Here is a 22,922-nt window from a genome sequence, read left to right on the forward strand (position 1 = left end):
TGGAGTATTGATATTATTATAACAGTTTTTATTTTTTTTAATTACACAATATGTTTAAAACATACACAAATTTATTATTTATTATAACAAAAATAATAATAAATAAAAGTCTTAAAATGAAGATCACATTATAACAAATATATTAAGTTTTGTACACGCCTATATTTTAAATAAATAAAATTATAAATTCTAACATATTTCACTTTATACAAAATGAATACAATACTAATAGAGTGAATATTTTTCAATAACTTATTGTACGTAATAAAATGAAAAATGAAATATCAATAAAAACAGTTGTTTTGAATTTCCAGACTTCTTAAAAATTCTTAGTATAATAGTATAAAATTTTTACTTAAATGTATACAAACTATAAATATTTCATAATGGTTTCAAAAAAATAGTAATAAACTGAGTGGTAACTATAGACTTTTATACACGAAAAACAAATAACGAATAATATCATGATTCTGAATACACAGTTGACATTTGGAAAAAAGTGTTTTCGTCATACAGTGAACTCAGTGAAGTAGACATATCTTTTAAAACCATATTACTGCTACTATCAAATGCTTGATTAGTGATTGGGTAAGATGGCGGTGTTTCTTCTATTGGCCTAACTTCATTTTCAGTCTTTCTATCCAAGTCCATATAGTACTGTTGTTCTTGTGGATTTATATTATTCGGCCTTGAATAGTTTCCAAATTTATTTGCGCTATTATTATTTTGATAGTTGTTGTAATAATGTTGATTACATTGTTGTTGATTGCACTGCTGATTAATACAACTATTGTTATAATAATTGCTATATGGAATTCCGTTATTTGCAGTTGAATTTGTTTGCTGCCCATTGTTATTTCTCTGGCATCTTTGATAAGAATCTTGGCCATTATAATAACCATTACTGTGCTCAGAAAATTGACTATTTTGATAATGTTGATTATTGTTTTTCATTTGATATTGCGTATTATTTTGTCTAAAGTTCGTATAATTGTGGTTATAGTGAGCAAAATCTTGATTAGATGAATAAGAATATCGACCTCCATTTTGCCGCTGTTGTATCATAGGAGCACATCTTATATTGTTGTTGTTAGTATTAGTATTATTATTATTATTATTAAGCTGCAAAGGCGCGTTTGTTTGATATGGTCTTTGATTATGAAATGATGGTTGATACATTCCCCTGGACAAACTTTGATTTTGATTTTGTCCTTGCCAATTCACTGGTAAACTATTGCTACGCATATTACGATGATTATTAACTACTTTAGGTCTTTCACTTGTCGTAGAATTTTGAACAGGTGTCGTATTTGTTATTACTTGTGGGCTTCCTAGATTTGTATTTTCATTTACAATAGGCGATGTTAAAGTTGGAATTTGTTCCAAAGCTGATTCTGTCAATTCGTTGATGAGATCATAATTGTCAATTTTTTCTCCTATTATCTATATAAGAAAAAAAATTACAGACTGTTATTATTTAAGTTTTAATATTTAAATATTATTTAAGTTTTAAGTTTTATCTTCAAGCTTACCATATCTTTAATAACATCGTCAAAATCATCTGGTAAAACCATTTTACTTTCCAACGATTCACCTTCACCCACTTCATCTAGATTAATATTAGAATTTGGATGGTGTACAGCTGATGCTTGATGTGTTGATGGCCTCACCATTTTAGCACTTTCGGGTATTTGTCTGCATTCTTCACTTGAAGTAACGGGAAAAGCCTAGTAAAAAAAAATAATTTTAATAAGTTATAAAATATGTACACTCAAATAATAATAAATAATATTTTAATATAATAAAATATGTACACTCAAATAACGATTAATAAAAATAATTACATCGAGATCAGGTCCATTAGCTGTATTTGCTTGACTAGGTGAATAATCCACAGAAATTGGATCATACAGAGAAGAAGCATTGCTTAATCTATGCTGCTCAGAGGGCACCTAGAATAAATATTTCATAATTATAAATAAAGAAATATAACTTATTTTTAATTTTTCGTTGTATTTTGTTCAAATTATTTTCTGTATTTCTTTTACTATTTTGTTAATTCTTTACAAACATTCTTTACAAACATTCTTGTTTTTTGGTTTATTATAAATTGTCGTTTGGCGTTACATAATGAATATAAAAAATAACTTATCATAGAAATTTATTTATACATACTTGGCTATTTCTACGACTGTGATCAGACTTCATACTCCAATAATTGCTAAATGTACTTTCGCGTCGAATGGAATCTTGGTTAGAAGCCATTTTCATATCAGTTAGCCGTTTATTAAGTTCTTGAATTCCAGAACCGCCATGTCCTGGACTCAACTCAGGTATAGAAGATATCTCATCAACTGCATGTTTTAAGCCAGCATGAGGTACAAACCGACGCATTCTTCTGACCATTGGTGCCGAAGTTACCATTCCAACTTCAGATTGCATTGGCATAATATCAAAAAGCTAATAATTTAACAAAACGTTTTTAGTTTAGAATTAATATTGAATTTGATGAAGGAAAATTAAAAACTTGAAGTAATTATATAGTGATTAAAGCTATATATAATAATATTTAAAAAATAATTAAAATAGTTAATGTTAACACTTACATCAGCATCTTGACCATCTTCAACCCAATTTTCATCCAAAGCATCTGCACTATGATTACTATCGCTAATTGGTTCATCATGGAACATCCTATTATTATATGGGACACTCATGGGACTTGGTTGTTGACCCGGAGAATTGGTTTCCTAAAGAAATATGTATTTTTAAAATAAATAATTGGTATTATATTTTTAGAATAAATACCTCAGACTTGATGCTTGGACTAGATACACTAACAGTTTTTGCACTCATTGGCATTTCATCACTTCTATAAGGAGATGCATCATCAGCACCCGCGCCAGTGCCTCCACCACCGCCACTTCCTCCTCCGTGATTACTATCACCATTACCTTTATGTCTTTTATGAGCATAAAAGTCAGCCCCATGGACAGTCTTAACATGTTTTCGCAAGGAACTAGGATCAGTGTAACGTTTTGTACAACCTGGAGCCTTGCAAATGTAAGGTTTCTAAAAAACAAAAGTACTAAATAACAAGTTGTTTTTTAAAACTAAGTTATTATATATTATCTCACCCCATATTTTATCCAAGTTAGCATATAAATCAATAAATAATAAATCATGGAATGATTATTTTTTAATAAGAATATATCATAAAAAATCTATGCTTTTGTTTTCTCATCTTATTAATATTTTTTTTTGTCTTTTTATTAAAAGTATTCGCTTTCTTCTTTAAATATATAATATAAATCTGTAGTTACCTCGCTAGAATGAGTTCGATTTTGATGTTTTGCTCTATCTGAAGCATTACTAAATGCTTTACTACAACCTGGGTGTTCACATGTATAAGGTTTTTCACCAGTATGAGATCTGAGATGTGTTTTGAGATTTTCTAGTCTTGAATAAGCTTTAGTACAGTTTTCAAACTAAAAAATGTATTTTTATCATTATGTAAATTTTATTTAAGTAGCAATTGATATTTAACTGGTATTAAATTTATACCGATTATTTTTATATGTATGTATAATATAACTAATATATAAAATTTAATTACAGTGCATTTATGAGGTTTTTCTCCTGTATGTCTCCTCATATGTACTACAAGCATATACTGAGCTTTAAATGGCTTCTCATCTCTAGAACAATCTTGCCATTGACAAACGAATGATTTTTTATTGGCTTGAATATGATCATTTACTATATGCTACAATTTAATATAAAAAAATTATATTAATAAACTATACTCAAAATGACGAACATTTTGATTTTGATACTCAAAATATAATTATATATTTTCTTTAATTAAATCATTCAAAAATATTATAGGAATTACTTGGACTAAAACAGCTTGTGTCTGAAATTCCAAGTTACAGTGTTTCCAATGACAATTAGTTTCTATGAAATCCGGTTCACCTTTTAAATCACATATTGACTCTGGAGAATTTTGTTTAGAGTCTTCAGATAATTTTTGAGATGATTTTTTAGATCCCGATTTTGATTTTGATCGTTCGTGCTTAATTTTACACATTTCATTAGCCAACATCTAATTATTAAAAATAAAAAAATATTGTAATTTTTATTTAAAAAATATTGTTTTTTGAAACATTTTTGTATAACAATCGTCAAACATAACCATGACTATTTTTTAACTATTAAAATAACTTACTTGAGAACCATCTTGAGAAGGTACTGGTAACATATGAATATTATATGAAGGATGATGAGCAGAAGATGGAACAGAGGTTGCATTGTGCCATGGTAAATGAAGACCGCTAGCAGATCGAAGCAACTGTTGTACTTGAGGTGATATTACAGATGGGTGGTGTTGCATAGTAAAAGCCAATGGATTTAAATGTCCATATGACCCAGAAGTACTTGAACTTCTGGAGCAAGATGCTCCATATGCTGCTGCTGCCGAGTATAAAGCACTCGGCGATGACCGAATACGGCCATGAAGTTCCAAGTCCGGAGACGGTGAAACAGAAAGTGCCCGTTTTTTGCCCTGGCGTGAAAAACTCTGCGCCAATGGACTGCACAATCCCGAACCTGAACATGAGGTCAATGTATATTTTAGTATTTAACCAAATATTTAGTATTTTACTATACTTAGTATTTACGCTAAATGAATCACTTACTTAGAGAGCCAACTGTGGCAAAGGATGAACAAATATCCATGCAGTTAAAGCGAAGGGGATGTGGAAAATCAGCAGGGTGGGGGTGCGGGTGATGTGGCGGTAAAACGCCACCCGCCCCCCTCCTTGATATTAAATCACCTGATCCTCCAACACTGCAACTTCCAACCAAACTAAAAGTATATAAAATATAATTTTTAGTATATTTTTAAATTTAAAGTTAGATTAAAATTATCTATTAAGTATGACAAATATATTTGTTAATTAGACATCTTACAATCAACCCAGACAAGTTTTCAGAATTCATTTTCCAATGGAGGGGAACCATTAAAATTTCCCCTGTATGTGGGGCTAAATCAACTTAATACTTTTATCAGCAATTATTTAATCTATTGATTATCCATATTAAGGCCATTTTTAATTAAAACAAATAATTTGTAGTAAACATTTTAAATCTTCTTAAAAAAATATATGAATTTATCACTTAAAAAAAATGAAAATGTGGGTACCATTTTCATTTTATCATTAAAAAACAACCTTAAGTCCTAAATATAGTGATTTCAATAATGTCGAAAAAACACTTAAAATGAATAATATTCACATGAAATAAATAATATGAAGAAAACTAAAAAGCAAAATGGTATCGTGTGTTGTAGTAAAATGAGATATTAACCATCACCAACAATTCAGTAGTATGGCACTTGAGCTTGTAAAAACAGAAATAAGAGCCTAGGACAAAGACAAGCACAGTTGTTGTACATCAAAAACGTGTTCCTCGCTAAACGAATCGTATCGGCTAACAAAAAGAGGAGAAGAAGCAGAAGCATTGCAGCAACTGCAGCCAACAGCGTTGTCGTAAAAATTCCTCGACAAGTTAGTTGTCCTTTTTGGAAAGAGAGTTTTATTTTAACGACGATAGGCCATGTGCACTACCGCCAGAACCAGTGAGCTGTTGATTTACGACACTATTTTCAGATGTCGGCGGTGATGTCGGCATAGCATAGAAAAATACAACACACACAAACACACATTCACTAGAACACATACAATTGGCATCCTGTGAACTATTTCCGGGGAACTGTTTTTGTCGTGCAATATTTTATTTACTTTTCGTTTATTCAACTAATGACTATATCCAGCAAATTCGTATTAATTAGCTATAGATATGATGTAAACTCCATCGAGATTTCGATTAAAATTTCACACAATAAACCAAACTTATAAATATCGTCTAACATACAGATTTTTTTTAGTTACATTAAAAGTACAAAATAATAATAATTTATACGGATATTTTCATAATCTCTTGTATTACATAGCAATAAAATTAAATCAAGGCAATAATATTTTGTCACGATTAAAGCATGACTTAAAAGAGTTACAATATAATTTTAAAAATAGTTTATATAATTTACTACATGGGTGCTAATTAATAACACACACAAACTGTTTCATTTGTTTCATTCTTTTTACTCATAAGAATCCATGTCGAACTATTCAATCGATGATTAATTATATGAATTTTTTAAACATATTAATCAGCATAAAAAAAAATAAAGATAGGTAGAGACATTGATCCCATCATCGTAATGTCGGGCCATACAATGTTAAGTTAGATCAACGATAAACGTTTCGTATGATAAAGTCAACGTTGGAATGTGACTGACCATGAATTTCTCAGAACTAAACCAGCAGGACGTTGAATTTTGATTTCTTACTGTCCTTTTTGTTCCCCTCTTCCACCCTGTTGATGTATTGAAATACTTGTTCTTTGAGCGCTGTTGCAAACATAATACATGAAAACCCCCAGGGTTTCAAAAAAAAATTTACACCCTGTGTGAATTAAGCAAAAAAAGAACAAAAATCAGGTGCACGATTCAAGATTATTTCTCACAATACTGATGTTTCTTCCCACACAATATTAGTAGCTTATATACAGTGGTGCCTCGTCATACATAGCATAGTTGGAAATATATTTAAGTAGCGGGTACCGAATAGTCAAACATTAATTTCTTCCGCAACAATTTGAAAGTTTAAAAAACTAATACTAGGCTTCTTTCAGATGCAATTAATTTTAACAACACCTGTCGAAATGTGGAATAGGGTAATTTCCAAAGTACAATTCAGTCCAACACGCTGTTATATCAATGTTTAACCAAAAGACACGTCAAATAGTGCATATTTCAAACATCCGTAGATAGATGAAATGGCAGAAAATATAGCAGAGAAATCTAATACTCAATGATTAGACAGGATCGAATATATTTTATGAATTTAAAAACCCATTAAGTTTGTATGATTCGAACTCATGATTCAGATTTAAACTATTATTTATTTAATTGGTGATTGGCAACAATTCATTTTTTTTAAAGAAAATAATTTAATTAGGTTTTGCTAATAGAATTAATTTATTGTACCGGATGATTCAAAATTAAATTTTTATTCTAATTGACAAAAATATTATAGCTAAATCCGAGGAAATGAAACGTTCTAAGCTTTTTTTACTAACGATTATTTTACCATTAAGTTCTTACCTGATTCATTATTACTATTAATTTTCTAGTTCGCAACCGTAAGCTATATTCAAAAAATTAACGTCATATAGTTGTATCATCATATAAGATGATCATCAACTCTAGTTATCGAGTTTTGACGGACGATTCCAACGAATAAGGATGCACTTTTTACGATAGTGTAAAAAGGACGGTAACTATATACACGAGGTTGACAGTTAGCAGAACACGCGCACATCGCATCAGTACAAAACCAAATCGTCAACTGAGGTAACGAGAACTCAACACAAACGGTCGTGGACCACCCAAGAGTAAAATAAGAGATGGAGAGCGCGATCATGTTGATGACGTCACGCAATGGTATATGACTATCTTTCTTCCGTGCATTACATGCACGTATATGCGTCTTTTACCTATCATCCAACAGGTAATGCGTACAAACGCTGTACACACTTTATATACAATTGAGCATCTATATTACACATGATTGTATACAGAGGGAATTAAATTATCAACACTGACGAACCAATCGGGCAAAAGCGACGGTCGAACGTGATTTTTATCCTCTCCACGACACGCTTTTTGGTGCTGCAAGGGAATCGCCACGATGCAATTATCCAAGTCCAGAAGTATCATCCTTTCCCCCCTCCGGTACAGTTGCCCGATGAAAATGATGGTTTACATCACGACTATTTCTTCACTCATTTTTACGACCGATGATTATATGTAATGTCTTGTTCGTGAAGGCCAGAGGGACGGCCCAGAACACGTCGTGGAATCACACTGCGTTCGAATGCCGCCCTATGCTTTCATTTCTATTAAAATACATGTAGACTATTCGTCTATATACATCACCAAAAACTTTTTCACTGCCTACGCGAAACAGGAACTCATCGGAAACTTTTATTTAAAACTTGAATTTCATACTAACGCGTTACAAATTACCGACGGAGAAGCGTTTTGCATTGTGACGTAGATTATCAAATGAAACATAATTGTGTTTACGCTGCCGAGATCATAGACAAATTTAAAGACACTGGGATGTTTATAAATTGAAACACATGGAGATGTAATGCATATTCAGAAAAAATATTGTTCACGCGAAAAAGACGTATCTGCAATGATAAATGATGGCTAGAATTGATCGAAGAATCGGTCCAATTAAACTCGCAGCAAAGAAAAGTCGATGATTTACAACTGCAGCTAGGTGATTTATCACTAAGCCAGCACACGGTCATGGGGAAATGTCAGCGGCGGTGGCTGTGGATACGGCGCAAGAAAAATAAAGTGCGCACATATCCATGTAGTATAATTTACCGGATCGGCTCAACGGGGTCAGCACGTACATTTAATAATATAATGATAATCGTAATAATAATACGGATACTCCTACGTATAATGAATAATGGAAGCTCATAAGTCTATATACGAACAGCACGAGTAACGGATATGGTATACACACTCGGTGTAGTACCATCATCACGCCACAGTCTATATACATGACCGCTCTCCGGGCATAGCTGTGTATGAAGTAGTCGTATGGAGCATAAAAAATACACTGTCGGGGTGAGACCAATCTCAATTAACTTGGAACTTCATTTAAATATAACATTACTGGTGTAGCCTGAAAACAACAGCCGTATCGAAACTTATGCCTTGTACTATTTTGTTTTTCTTTGAACAAATTAATAGGAGGGCAAGCACCAGACAACGAAAAATAATTTATAATATATGCTACTCGGGTATTCGTGTGCGAGGATCAATAACTGTTAGGTGTAGTTCAATTTAGGGCCAGATGACTACGTTTACGTGACACGTCTTAATTAACACGATATGAGCCATTGTTTGGTGTAAATAAAGAGCATTTTAAGTAGCGGTTGAGTACAAAAGGAGGACGGTGAAACATGAACGCGCGCAGACGAATAGAATGTTGTACGCGACCGTGATTTGAACAAACGTCACGCTTGTGTCTAAAAAACTATGAGATAGACATTTTAAATGTTCGGCCAACATTGTGTCGCATGCTCTTTCACGGATTCTGGTGTCAGCATCACACCACCACCACACTCTTCACTTCCGTCCCTAAGCAATCTCATAATTTACATTTTTGGTAATGCGTATTTAACTAAGTATTATTCTTTTCCGTACATTGCCATATTGTCGTATCGCCTCCGCCACACGTGCAATGAATACTCCAATTATACCATTACAATTATGTCACCAAATTTAAAACTTGTGCGCTTGTTTTAAACATTTCATAACCAATTTATCGTTGAAAACATTTTTAAATAGCTAACAACTATTTCGCAAAGTGTTAAAAAAAACTAATTTTCTTATTGGTTTACTTTAAATATTAGATACTATCGGCTGCCAATAACCTAACCGGCTAGAGTTTGGATAGTTGGCGAAAACATGTATGAATTCGTGTTAAAAAAAAAATTATCCATTAAGATTTGTAATTTTAATATTTATTCGAAAAAACACCTTGTGGTAACGTCATAATTACACTTGTTGGCGTCCAAAAGATACGTACTTTGTGTGTATTTACAATATGGTATTAATAACCATACGCTTAACGTCACGTTATATCTGATTAAGCCGTTAACGAGAGGTGTCTCATGTGTAACGCGATAGCAACAGTGACCAGCCGGTGTGAGTTACTTACTATTTTTTGGCTTTAATTATCATATCATTTCCTAGTATCGATTTAGGCAAATAAATAATGTGACGACAGAGCACTCGAACGAGTCGGTGCAAACAAAATGAAGCGATCATCGCGCGATGTGTGTACAGTAAATACCAAAGTAAAATATTACAACGGCGTGGGGTAATAACCATGTGATAGAGACCATTTTAAACGATCCCGTGCAGCCTCCGGTGCCGATTGCCGAGCGTTCGCACCATCACAAATACCAAACTTTTTTTTTTATACACACTCGACCCGGCCCGTTTGTGTAAAGTATGCGTGTAAGACTGTCCCGTAAGGCATTATTGTGTTATGCGTGTGTGTGTTTATATTACTATAAGAGTACCTGGTAACGCGAAGGACGACTTTGTGGACACTCGGTGCTGTGTGGAAAAGAAGAAGAAGAGTTATCTCGTTTGCCGCGCGCGCACTGGTTATACGAAGCGTACGGTTGTTCACATGCACCTTGTGTACGTTATTATATGTAAATATATAAATCCCCACGACTAGATTCAGTTGTTATTTATTGTATAAAGTCGTTTGTGCGTGTGTACGTTTTTTTCTCTCCAGTCATTTCCCCCTTGTATCTCTACCGGCCGCGTTGGTCTCCTTGGCATTCAACTGCTGACGACGATCACCACCGTACATATATATTATTAAACACACACACACACACAAATAATAACATGAGAGATCGGGACGACGATTCCGTGTGCCTGCTCGTTTCTCTCCCACCGTCTGTGCATTATATATATATATATTATATATAAATGTGCGTATGTATAAATATCGTGCGACGTCTCTCTTGGTCTCTATCGCGCGCACCGCCTCTCTCATGGCCAACATAGCCGGCATTCGTTTTGCCCAGCGGGCCTGTGCTTTCATTGATTTACCGTGAGCACATAAACAATAACGTCCCCGCTTCTATCTGTTTATCTATTCGTGTACCTCTCAATATCGGCAATGCCTATCATCGTTAAGCCGTCGCGTGGAAATTTTGCCGAGTCGCGATTGCACCTCGCCGGACGATACTCGATACTACTATCCTCGAATACGACCAACTGAGGTTAATGACGACATTTCACGTTTCTAGATATGTGTCCACGGTGTCTTTACTGGATCGCACGTGCGTGTGCACCGGCAGTGGGTAGGAACGACCGACTAACGACAATGCGGACCTGCTGTTGTACACACGGTTCCGTGGGTCGTAAATCCCAATGAGGAGATCACAATGGAGTGCTCAACGAAAAGAACCGTCCGCATTGTTCGATCAAGTCTCGGAGGAGCCCCACGACACATGGAAAAAAAAAAAAAAAATGTATAACCACGACTACTACCATGTCGACGTTACACAATAGTTCCTATAACGCGTATATAAAAGCGTACACGTATATGTTTCCAACGAGTGTCCCCTGCACCACGATGCGCATTTTCATCCTTGACTAAATGCTTTCAAAAAACTACATTTTTGGGCGTTGCACGTGAAAAACATTCCAGCGGTCCAACGCAAATATACCTGTAATCGCATAACTAAAAGCCTGTGTAATCATATTACCTTGTACGTTCATTGTAAAATCCAAATTTGAGGCATCTTCACGGACGCACAAATCGATTCAAATATTTATTTGCGCGCCTGTTAAATGGTATAGACGACGATTTAAAAAACCCATTCATCGGATTATCCGCGACAGAATGGGCGGCGTCGTAATTATCATAAACCGACCTTAAGGACAAACTATTAAAATGTGACAGTGTACTGTTGAGAACATTACTGGTTTGTTTAACAGCACTAACGAAGAATAATGGTAGTAAAACGATTATCATTATGATCAACGATAACAAGGAAAATAATTACAATGGGATTCATTTAGACACGACATTGAGTACGGGTTAAATGTTTCCTGACGCGCATCTCATCTCTAAGCCCATATGCTCGTCGTGATTGAGCTTTACGCCACAAAACGGTGGTAATAATAATTATTATTACGGTCGAGATAAAGAAAAAAGTACAGGTTTCGGTCGTCGGATAAACGCACAAACTGGTTCCTAATAAATCTGTCAAACCCCATAATAGCATTTGGCTCGTGTTTCAGTTCTTATTTGGAACCCGTTTATTTATTTATTATATTCTCTCTTTTTTTCGTTTTATACACATATGAGTTTGTACGTTTTTTCACAGACGTACACAACACAAAGACCTATTAGCGACCTTATCATTGTCTCTTATTATTATTATTATTATCATTATTTCTTTTTTTATATTATTATTCTTATTCTCCTACGGGCAACAAGACACGGTGGAATGTACCGCGGTCGATTCAGGAAAGACTTTACAAACCGACTTCTTCGTTAGACACAACTATTCGATTGCGGTCATTGCGAGTAACTACATAATACATTATACTGATAAAAGTGACGGCCCAATACAATTAAGGTTATTATAAAAAAAGAAACATGTCTTCGTATCGGGAACATCAGAAGCTTTAAATTACGAACGACAAACCTTCTCCGAAATCGTTGATTAAGACTACAGAACAACACTGATCTAAATAAATAATCTAAGATATTTGAAAACCTAAATAAGAGAGCGTCAGTTAATTAAACACCTGTAAATCCTTGTCCTTTGGCGTTGAAGAGCAATGGTGAATTACAATTGTACATCGCACCCAGTGGCAAATGAGCTGTACACGCTGAACGAGTGGGGTGTCGATTTTGCTTGATAATGATGTATCCAATTCGAGAGAGACGTGTCGAAATGTACACACTAGGGGTGGTTTGGAAAAAAGGCGTGGTCTTNACATCGCACCCAGTGGCAAATGAGCTGTACACGCTGAACGAGTGGGGTGTCGATTTTGCTTGATAATGATGTATCCAATTCGAAAGAGACGTGTCGAAATGTACACACTAGGGGTGGTTTGGAAAAAAGGCGTGGTCTTCAACAACAACAACAACAACAATAATAATATTTCATCGATCCTGCGTCATGGCGGATCATTCCAATTATGATGAAATACACAAATGTATATAATGAGAACGTCGGCGGCTGAGACCAATTAGACGGCCGTACAGGTAAAACACACCGACCAAAGCGGCAACAGAAAGATCAGTGTACCGAAATTCCAATCCGTCTGGACGCGAAATAAGTTGTGCACATTTTATTTATTTATTTTTTTTTTTTGACTACCTCCTCCTTATTGCGGTTGCTAACCGCACAATAATACATTGAACACATTGGTCACCGGTTCATTATAAACGAGCCAATTAGCCAAATCCGGTTTCCGATCCCTGCGCCCGGCTCGTTGAGTGTTGTGCCTATTACGTTCGAAAAAAATATATGTTTGCGAGTATGTAATGTAGTCGGGAAACTAGTTTTTTTTCCCGCGTTTATATGTACACCGCCTATAATAGTATGCGTGTCAGTACGTTCCAGGTTTTTATGACTTTATTTCTTTCGAAATTGGCCTCCGGTGCGGATTAGCCGTTTTCTACGACTGTTAAGTCGCGCGCGTTTTAAGGACCGCGATTTAACGCGTTATTAGAACTGATCGAGAACTGGACGCACTCGAAATTGATTAAGGAAGCAGTACAAGAGGAAAGGGAAATAAGTAATTACGATTTTGTTTCTTTTTAAGGAGCCGCGCCCGATAAAAACAGAATAGTTTAAAAATCAAACTGGTTTCATCTTTTAACATTCTGCTGCCCTAAGTGTATTAACCACGATACTAAATATATTTATAAATTAAAATATATAACACAAGAATGTCTCTGCTGTCTGGCAATGAAAATGCATTAATAATGTAAGATGTCTAACTATAGTTTTTTTTAATCTACTTTTTACGATTTCTGTTGTAAAGTACGGAATCGACAAACAATAAAAATGTAAATTTGCGTAATCTGTTGAAAGATTACCGTATTACTGTAATTATATTGGTAAAAAAGTTTTATCATTCTACTTAATTTTTTACCGTAATACGATAAGCAAAAAAAAAAAATGGAATAACAAGACATAAAATTATTCGTATTTTTGCCGAGTTGTCTACTATAGAAAATACCAAGAAACAATTATTTGAGATAATTAAGTCATCGCTAATCCTAATTAATATAAACCTGTTAGAGATTTCAAATAATATCACTGTCGTTGGCCAATACCATTTCCATTGTATTAATTTAAATAACAATTTTCTCGATAAAAAATTTATATAGTGACAAGTATAAAAATCGTGTCACAACTTTTTGTTTAAACCATAGATATCACGTTAAAATATTCGCAATAAAAAACGTCAATTTAAAAATAAACTGACCTATAGTGTATGAAATATTGAAATTGGAGAGTTCTAAAAATTTTAATATTTAATTTCACATAGACATTAAATTACTTTTTAAATATAATTCGTGATGAATTGTAGTGTAATTCTGGTCTAAAATTGTCTTTAGACGGAGACGAATTTTCTTCGAACAAAGAAAAACCAACGATTCCAATTGTATTCCACAATTGCACAGTTTTGCTATACATTTCATAAACCGTCTCAAAAAAATGTACGAAGAAATAGGTTCCGATGTTCTCAAATCTTTTATTAATTATGTTAAAGTTTTCGATTAGAATTTTTCTATTAAAAATACAAACTATTGTCTTTTAACAATGTAAATTTATTTCGACTTGGAATATTTAATTGAAAAATTTATTTCCTAAAGTAATGTACCATCTTATTTATAGTCAATATCTATTTAAACGAATAAATGAATAATGGAACTTTTCATTAAAATTTTTTTTTACTATTCCCTAAAACTACTAAATTAGGTTGGCCAATGTTAAATTTAATATGCTGAGTATACTCATTTCGGTATGATATTTTCTCAATTTCACAGGGAAAATATACAAATTTATCAAAGAAGTCTTTCTACTAACAATCGCGTATTGATGTTTTATTCTCTTTGATTTAATTGCTTAAAACAAACTCCAAGTCATCGCACAGGCTCACGACAAGTCTAACATCCTCATTGAGTTCAATTGACCCTCATTGCAGTTGGTCCATTAAACTGTGATTAATAATAATGGTAATAAACGATTAATGTAGAGTTAACTTTATCTCCTTATAAAGTTAACGGTGATTTGTTAATGCGTTCTTTTGTCCGCTGACAATTAGACGGCGTGGACAATAATTACTAGCGAAAAAGCGATTGCCGCCGAGGTCGGTGTCTGATGCTGCTACCGCTGTTGATATGTACGTCCAAGTACAATGATAATAATGAAATAACACTCGTCTCAGGGACGAACGGCGACGGGTTAACGTCCTTCTCATCTGTGTGTATATTGTAGTGGTCCGGAGACTGTGATCACACGATAATATACGACTGCGCAGCGCTGCAACAATATTATTAAGCGGTGTAATAATGTCATTATTACACGTATACCATTATTACAAATGTAGCAGCAATAACTTTGTAACGGCTTATACGAAATGTCGGACTGTCCGGAAAAGCAACGATTTTGAGGTGTTATCTGCTCAGTAGCACTTGTGCAAAAGCAATTAAGAGTTGGGCGTATCTCTTATCAAATCCAGACACTGCCGCAGAGAGAAAATAAAGCGAACACGATGAGTAGGGGCACTTATCGAAACACCTTTGCTAATTCTTGCGCAAAAAACCCTTTAGTCGGAATGATATGAAAAAATAGCCGACAAATAAAAACTTATGGTGTCGCAATAATATATTACGCGACGCGGTGTTGTACACGGGTATAATTCCGACTTATCATTTTTTTATCATCGCCATTTGTGTGCATTCAACACATGATAAACATTACAATCGAACGTCTGGACACACAATGCTGCCGCTGATAATTAATGTACAGCAGTTGTACAATGTCAAAGAGTCGTGTTAATTAGGTTTTGATCAGTTTAGCCATTTGCAAACGCTAAATTTAACGGGAAGCCGCGTGTCGAATAATTTTCCCAAGCATTTTGAATCAAAAAGGTATTCGCTGTAATCATATAATTCGACCGACCAAATTCTATCAGGCAATTTCAGCCTTACGGTTAGCCAAAGGCATCTAATGAATTTTGAATGTTCCAAACATGCGCCGTCTCCGTACACGGCACATTTTTTGTGTTGTATCTTTGCCCCGTACGCCGTTATTTTTTATTTTCATTTTTACTAGAATTATCCTGTACACCACCGCGTTCTTATAGCGAATACCGCGTTACCGGTCCACGAACGCCAGTTGCACACTGCGACTGTGTGTGTGTGTACAGCAAGCGCATTCGTAAAGCAACAACATTCCTGCCCCGTGTCTTGCCGTCAAAAGACGGAGGCGTGAATTCTTTAGACTCGAATGCTGCCACTATTACTATAATAACTAATAACACTACTACTGCTATGCATAAGCTATTAACAGCATGCCGATAATATGTATTGTCATCACACAGAAATTCAAATGACCATTTGTCTTGGTGAGATTTAACAACTGACTGATGATAAATTCGATTTAATTTGCCATAAATGATGTTCTAAGGATTTTATTACCGCCGCTACTAGTATTTTCATTTTTTTATTCTTGGTAAAATACACGGTACGGCCATACATGTGCCTGACGCCGATGGGAACCGTTTACGATTCGTCTTCATCAGCGTTTTGACACCTTCGTCGTTTTTTCATTGCGGTCGTTTTACTGCATTGTGTTATTGTTACCGAGTTGTATTTCACGCTGAAGTCGATAGAATTGAGATAAAATAACGCGTATCTGAAACGTACACACGACGTGGTCGTCTCACACTCGTGTCCCGTCAAGGAACTAAATATTTCCCAACACGTCCGAGTACGAATCAAAATTACCAATAAATTTCCGTTTATTTTTACAACGAATTCATTATTAACCGAATATTTAACCTTCGAAATCGGTTCAAGACGCCAAACTGGATTTCGGTACTATTTTAAATACACTAAGCCTTTATTAGACTGCCTTAGGGTTTCGTTCTATTTAACTCTTACCTGTGCGGTATTGGTTGATGGAAAGCGCCCATGGTGGACGTGGACGGACTGGAAGTGGCCGGTGGTATCAGGCTGGGATTCCATATGCATGATCCTCTGGCGTCCGGCGGCGGCGGTGGAGCAGCCGACAGCGGGAACTGCAGGGACAATCCGACCGAATAGTCGAATGGGTTTGGGTACAGCATGGTCTCCTTTTCAGGCATACCGACGGCGGTGCAGGTGTAGACCCGAACGGCTCAACGCCGTTGGCCGCTTAACGGCCATACACAATGTCAACGGCGGTGCGCGGCTAGCATGTACCTGAAAACATACATGTATAAATATTATATAAACGTAAAAAAAATGTCAACGTTCTACCAAATTTTTTTTTTTTTACAATACGCACGAATAACTGAGAGGGTAGTGTATACCTAAAAGAGGAATATGGTTTTTTTTTCCGACCGTTGTATTACAATATAAATTATTACACATATAAATGTAAAATAATATATCAAACAGAGGCCGCTAGTTTATATACACGTATATGCTTTTATAAGAATATAAAGACATTATGATAATAATAAAACGTTGTAAAACTCCAACGCCCCGTTGTAGATTGTTTGTAACGCATTTAAAATGAGTACCGTACTATTATTAAGGTGCCAGCTACTAATAAAGTCATTGCCGCGTCGAATACGTAAAATGTAATTAAGGCGCCGTGTGATTCGTCATCAATCGATTGTAAATTCCTCCGAATCTACTCGTTGTTTTTTTTTTTTCATCTCGGTTTGTGTTCGTCTAGTTTTTTTGTATTTAGTTTTTTAGATCGAACAATACGACCGGCTATTGGTCCGGATACGTTATGTTATTACTACCCGGCGCGTTTCCTTTTGTTTCTTTAGCACAGTTGAAATCCAACAACGACTGTTGGCGATAATAATAATTTATGTTGCGCCTATAACCACGTGTGCGTACGCGCGTCTGTCTCTCTCGCTCCCGTTGGTCGGCCACAACTATAATCCGCCTTTAATTCGAAGCCAAGGCGTACCTTCTATGATTACACACACACGGTGGGTGTTTCTCTGCGGCGCGTACCCACATGAGCTGCTCGGGGCTCATCCGCGACGAGAGTAGAGATGCTGGCGTACCGTGGAAGGCCGTGCCGCGACTACGGTCGACAACCAGCACCACGATGATGTCTTTATCTGTTGTGTTGCGCTACGTTAGCGGCCGGCGAGAGGAGGTTGGCCGCCGCCGTTGTTTGTGGCCAGTTCGTTGCACCGCGTCCAACACCGCCGCCGTTGTTTTATTCGTTGCGCAGTAGTATATAGCGTTATAGAAGAAGTTAATAAAGACATTAGCGCACCACTGCCGTGCGCGTACAGGTACAGCGCGCGCGCTTCTTCTGGCAGCGGTTGGGCCTTGAAAAACACATTCGACTGTGACGCATCGCGCGACATGTGCACCACAAAAATTATTTATTCCGCCCCATCTTTAAAAAATAAAACGTCCGAATTGATAAATGTAAATAAACGAGTATCATTCCGGTTGATTGGCCGGCGATAATTTCTCGATGTATAAGAAATAGGTGCCGAATGAATCTCGTTAGCCAATAGTGTCGGTTAACACGTAGCCTGACGGTATTAATATGTCTAGACCGCCGAGAAAAAATTACACCTAATTATATTTATTATAAACGTTTAAGAGCTCAATAAACATAGTAATTACATTACACGGCGGCGTCCTTGTCCGAGTATTTTTTATCCGCACCAAAGTGACACTTCAACTACGGAGGAATTATAATTTTAGTTTAACACATTTTTCCAAACGACAACCACATCAGTTAGCATCTTATACGGAAATCATAATATTACCCAACAACAACAACGATGCGTTCGACAAAAGAGCATTCTGATCCCCACCTCAAAAACTAAAATGACTTTTTAAGTACACGAGCACTAAATCCTCACTGGTTGAACGTGTGCTCTGAACCTAAATCGCTGAATAAGACATCATTAAAATCTTTTGAAATCAGTTAAAAATATTTATTTATATCACAATGATCACCAATAGCGTATACCATTGTACGCGACCTCTGTTTAACTCTGAAATAACTTTGTGTAGACGTTTTCAGTGAAAAATATGAAACGTTCACATAAACTGGTCCCGCGGATTACTCAAATGCGTTCCCGTCGCATTACTATAAACTTATTCTGGAAATGCATTAAACGTATAAAATGATTGGTTATAATATATAAAAAAAAAAATGAATTTAGAACATCAAAACCGTGACAATATGGACTTTGGTTATTTAATAACAACTAGTTACATTTTTTGTTACGCCTTAGAAGATATCTCGGTAGGAAGCTGAATATTTATTTTCATTAAGTAAACAGATCGTAATTTTTACATAAAAAACCCGATAGATATTACTTAGAAATACACCAAGAAAAGCCAAACTTCGAGCATAATAAAGTGTTCATAACGTTATTTACATACACAAACACTTGAGTATTTCAAGACGTCGAATTAGTTTCTTAAGTTACATATTAGTGAAACGTAACCATAAGTTTGTTTAGACAAAAAACTCGTTTTTCGGTCGTAAAATCAATACTCAAAACGGAATGCGACTGTGACAGATTCTGTTCTACCGAATGACTGGAGCGGCAGCGCATCTCTATTTAAACCATTAAAGAACTATTTAATGGAGAGCATATGCTGCTGCGTTTGTTGTCTCTGTAAACAACGATTAATCCTATTTGGGATCCTAATCTCTTGTAAGCCCAAAAAGGTTTGGTCACATATGCGTTAAGAGGGGCTCTGCAATCGGACAAAGGTATTAAACAAAATATGTATTAAAAGACTATTTTATTGAGCTCCTTGCACTGGAGATTAGAAAATGGTTTACGTTTGATTTATTGTCAGATCGAGTGATTTTCAAAAATCTCTATTAACATATTCATCTTTAGATTTTTAGTTTTTTACGAGGTATAATCCGATAACGTTTATAATTTATTATCGATCGCTCACGTCCAAGTAATTCAACCCGATAGCTAAAAAACTACGAAATACGAAGTAATGATTTCTTTTAATGACCACTTCATTAAAACGGATGTCGATCGAATGGTGTTGCTCCTTTTTCTTTTTCGTTCGTTCAGTCTAAAGTCACGACTAAAGGATATGTGTAAGGTGGAATAAATAAACCGTACATGAATTAAAGAGTAGTGAACGCGTTGAATAAGCAAACACCCCGTAAAAATTCCTTCAGGTAAACACGGTTCTCGGCGCCTTTCACACGAATTAAGGGAAGCGGTACACAACCAATGTAAATTCATCGACAATGCCCTTCGCACTCAAAAAGGGATATTATAATAATAATAAAATCACTACAATTCTACGATTATATCAACTCAAAACGCAGGGGCTAATATATTTATGTTAATTTAAACCCATTCAAAAATATACAACTTTCAAATTTATTATTGTACGTGTAGTTGAAGTTCCAAATGCGAAACGGTCATACTTATGAGATAATTACAAGTATATAGGTATGCTCTTGAAAAAGTCTATAGTTTTAAGATTCTCTCGTGGTTAAAAATCATTGCTGGAAAACAATACAATTAAAGTTAAAAAAAAAAAAAAAAGGCAAAGCGTATGCGAATTTAACGAGGGAAATAGGATACATAACTGCCGTCGTCTTCTTCGATGATATTATTTTAAAATAAATTTTGCCAAAGTGTTTGTGTTATACATTTTTTTCCGTGGAAAAACGAATGGGCAGATTTAATGGATTGGACTAGCATGTAAAAAATGATTATTCCCACAACGCGCTAGCCGTTAACGAAGACAACAGACAAGTATGTGACACACGCAACGATGATCTAAATATCCGATGAATTCAGAGAATTTAATAACGCAGTAATGCGTTTACAGCAATTGTTTTGGAAACCAAATACACGCCAAGTACCAGCACATGTATAATACATTATATAAGTACCAGCCGAGTAAAATTAAGCCTAGACGAGGAGGGCCAAATGTAGACAATCTGACGATGTCCATTATAAACGTTTACGATTTTTTTCACACAAGTTAGTATTTATACCGTTTTAAGATCTCAACGAAAACAGACTTCGTTTGTGACTAACTTAAACCAGAAATGAACGTCGTGTATACAAATAAAATGAATAGCAAGTTTTGTTATAAAAAAAACTATGTAAAAATAAAAATATCTTTCTCAATACTTTTTATAAGATTTTTAAAAACTTTTATTCCGTGATGAAACATACAAAACCATTTTAAGTATAGTGATTATTAATTGACATTTCTAATTTTTATTTAAATACTATTCATCAATTATTTACTCATCCTTAATGCAATCAACACAATACTACTTTTAAATTTACATAAAAAAACATTTAATCTCCCTATCTTGATTAAAAATTTAAAAAATCCAATCTCTCACACTCAATTAATCAAACGTATACAATAGATTCTTTGAAACGTTACCTATAATTTGTTGATAATTAAAATCGGTACTATGATTTTTTAAATATTGTGCCTATGCTTGGGATATAAATTAAAGAATTTTTATTTATTCTTTATTCTGTTTAATGACATAATGATTTTTACATGATTTATTAAACAAACCGTCTTGTTCGATTTTGTAGAAAAATTATAAATAACTTATTTTTAAGGAATATATAATAATAGTTGTTATTTGAACAATATTTATTTGTAAAAATTATTTTTGTTAAAAACTAACACAAGAAAATATATTTCCGAAAACAGTTGTAATGTTATTTATATAACTATACATAATAAGAGCAATAATTTAATTAGAATTTTATAAATCAAATATAAGTATTTTCTGAAAATATTTCAGAATTATACGAAACGTATATTTATTTTATAAGTTAAAATTATAGATGATAACAAAATGTATCTGAATATCTAACGTTAAAAATTAAATGATTTCTAGACATTATTAAATAACTATTTAATAATAAACTTGAAAATAACCGTAATTGATCTGAATATATTTTTAATGATTTTAATAGAGGAAATAAAATTACTTTTTATCATAAGAGGTATTCCTATGAAATATAATATCCTTCAAATAAACAAACATTTGATGTCGCCCAAGTTAACATTTTATGTGAACAATTAAAAGGGAAATTAATCGACTGGAATTTATAATATTAAAAAAATTCAATATTATGTACTTACAAGTAAAATGTATTCCAATTATTATATCAGTTTGGCAAAACGACCCCAAGAAAAATATCCACAGCACACTTGGGCGGTATTCGCACTAAATAAACGAAAAAAATCTATCTTTTCATCAATACGACCGGTCCCATTGAAGGAAATATAATTAAAAAATGTGCACGGCGTTAAAAACACAAACACGCACGGGATCGGTTAGTTAAATAGAATAAAATAAATAAAACCAACAGCTTAGTCTAAACCGCACTGAAGACACTGGAGATAAAATAAAATAAAAACGTATGGGTTATAGATAATTTTATTCAACCGCGACAAGCAAATGTGACACACGCACTTACGCCGAACAATCGAGTAATTAAATGTAAATTGTGAAAATCTTTGGACGCATAAAAAACTACGGTAACGATAACGGGCGTCGGAAATAGCACATGTACTGCGATCATCAGCCGAGATCCGAGTGCACAGTCAGATCATCCCGGCAACATGAACGCGACGGCGGCCTCTCCTTCTTCCAAACGGGATGACTAGCACGCCGCCGGTTGACAGCTCCATAACGACTCATTTAGCTCGCCCCGTCACCGCCGCTGCCGACGATGTTACCATGACGGGTTACAACGAAATATTTTTATTATTGTTAAAAAATATTATTCGTATGCCGATTTAACGTGACGATATTCCTCCGATGTTGTACCATTGTAACCTTAACAAACGAATATACCGTCGGGTTACCCGTTTTTGATATTATAAACAAAGGCTAACGTTTTTCCAAGTACCGTTGTGTTTGTGTTTTAAAAAACCAACTTGTGTTCAATTAATTCAGTTAGGTGTGCGTATATG

General features: G+C 34.6%; 1 protein-coding gene across 2 annotated transcripts; it reads right to left on the reverse strand.

Annotated features, from left to right (window-relative positions):
* Positions 1 to 5: 5 nt before the first annotated feature.
* LOC126904809 (zinc finger protein GLI2) lies at positions 6 to 22,563 on the reverse strand. 2 transcript variants are annotated; one of them, XM_050684070.1, is made up of 13 exons: positions 22,086 to 22,563; positions 16,881 to 17,180; positions 4,698 to 4,867; positions 4,229 to 4,608; positions 3,896 to 4,105; positions 3,617 to 3,766; positions 3,324 to 3,488; positions 2,809 to 3,072; positions 2,607 to 2,750; positions 2,176 to 2,460; positions 1,845 to 1,952; positions 1,533 to 1,727; positions 6 to 1,443 (listed from the first exon to the last, which is right to left on the reverse strand). In XM_050684070.1, the coding sequence occupies exons 2-13, from the start codon at positions 17,081 to 17,083 to the stop codon at positions 463 to 465; spliced, it is 3,255 nt and encodes a 1,084-aa protein (XP_050540027.1). In that variant the 5' UTR covers positions 17,084 to 17,180; positions 22,086 to 22,563; the 3' UTR covers positions 6 to 462. The 2 variants fall into 2 exon arrangements, with proteins under 2 accessions (XP_050540027.1, XP_050540028.1); XM_050684071.1 differs by lacking the exons at positions 16,881 to 17,180; positions 22,086 to 22,563 and adding an exon at positions 7,229 to 7,483.
* Between the last annotated feature and the right edge of the window lie 359 nt (positions 22,564 to 22,922).

The sequence above is a fragment of the Daktulosphaira vitifoliae genome, unplaced genomic scaffold (assembly GCF_025091365.1).
Source record: "Daktulosphaira vitifoliae isolate Bord-2020 unplaced genomic scaffold, ASM2509136v1 Scaffold_4, whole genome shotgun sequence".
NCBI classification, from domain to species: Eukaryota; Metazoa; Arthropoda; class Insecta; order Hemiptera; family Phylloxeridae; genus Daktulosphaira; species Daktulosphaira vitifoliae.

Excerpts from the sequence above, each read along its gene's own strand:
- LOC126904809 (XM_050684070.1), bottom strand. The coding sequence starts at position 17,083 with ATGCCTGAAAAGGAGACCATGCTGTACCCAAACCCATTCGACTATTCG. Across the intron at positions 3,489-3,616 it reads AAAAACCTCATAAATGCACT|TTTGAAAACTGTACTAAAGC; the intron begins GTAATTAAATTT and ends TACATTTTTTAG. Across the intron at positions 1,953-2,175 it reads ACAGTCGTAGAAATAGCCAA|GTGCCCTCTGAGCAGCATAG; the intron begins GTATGTATAAAT and ends TATTTATTCTAG.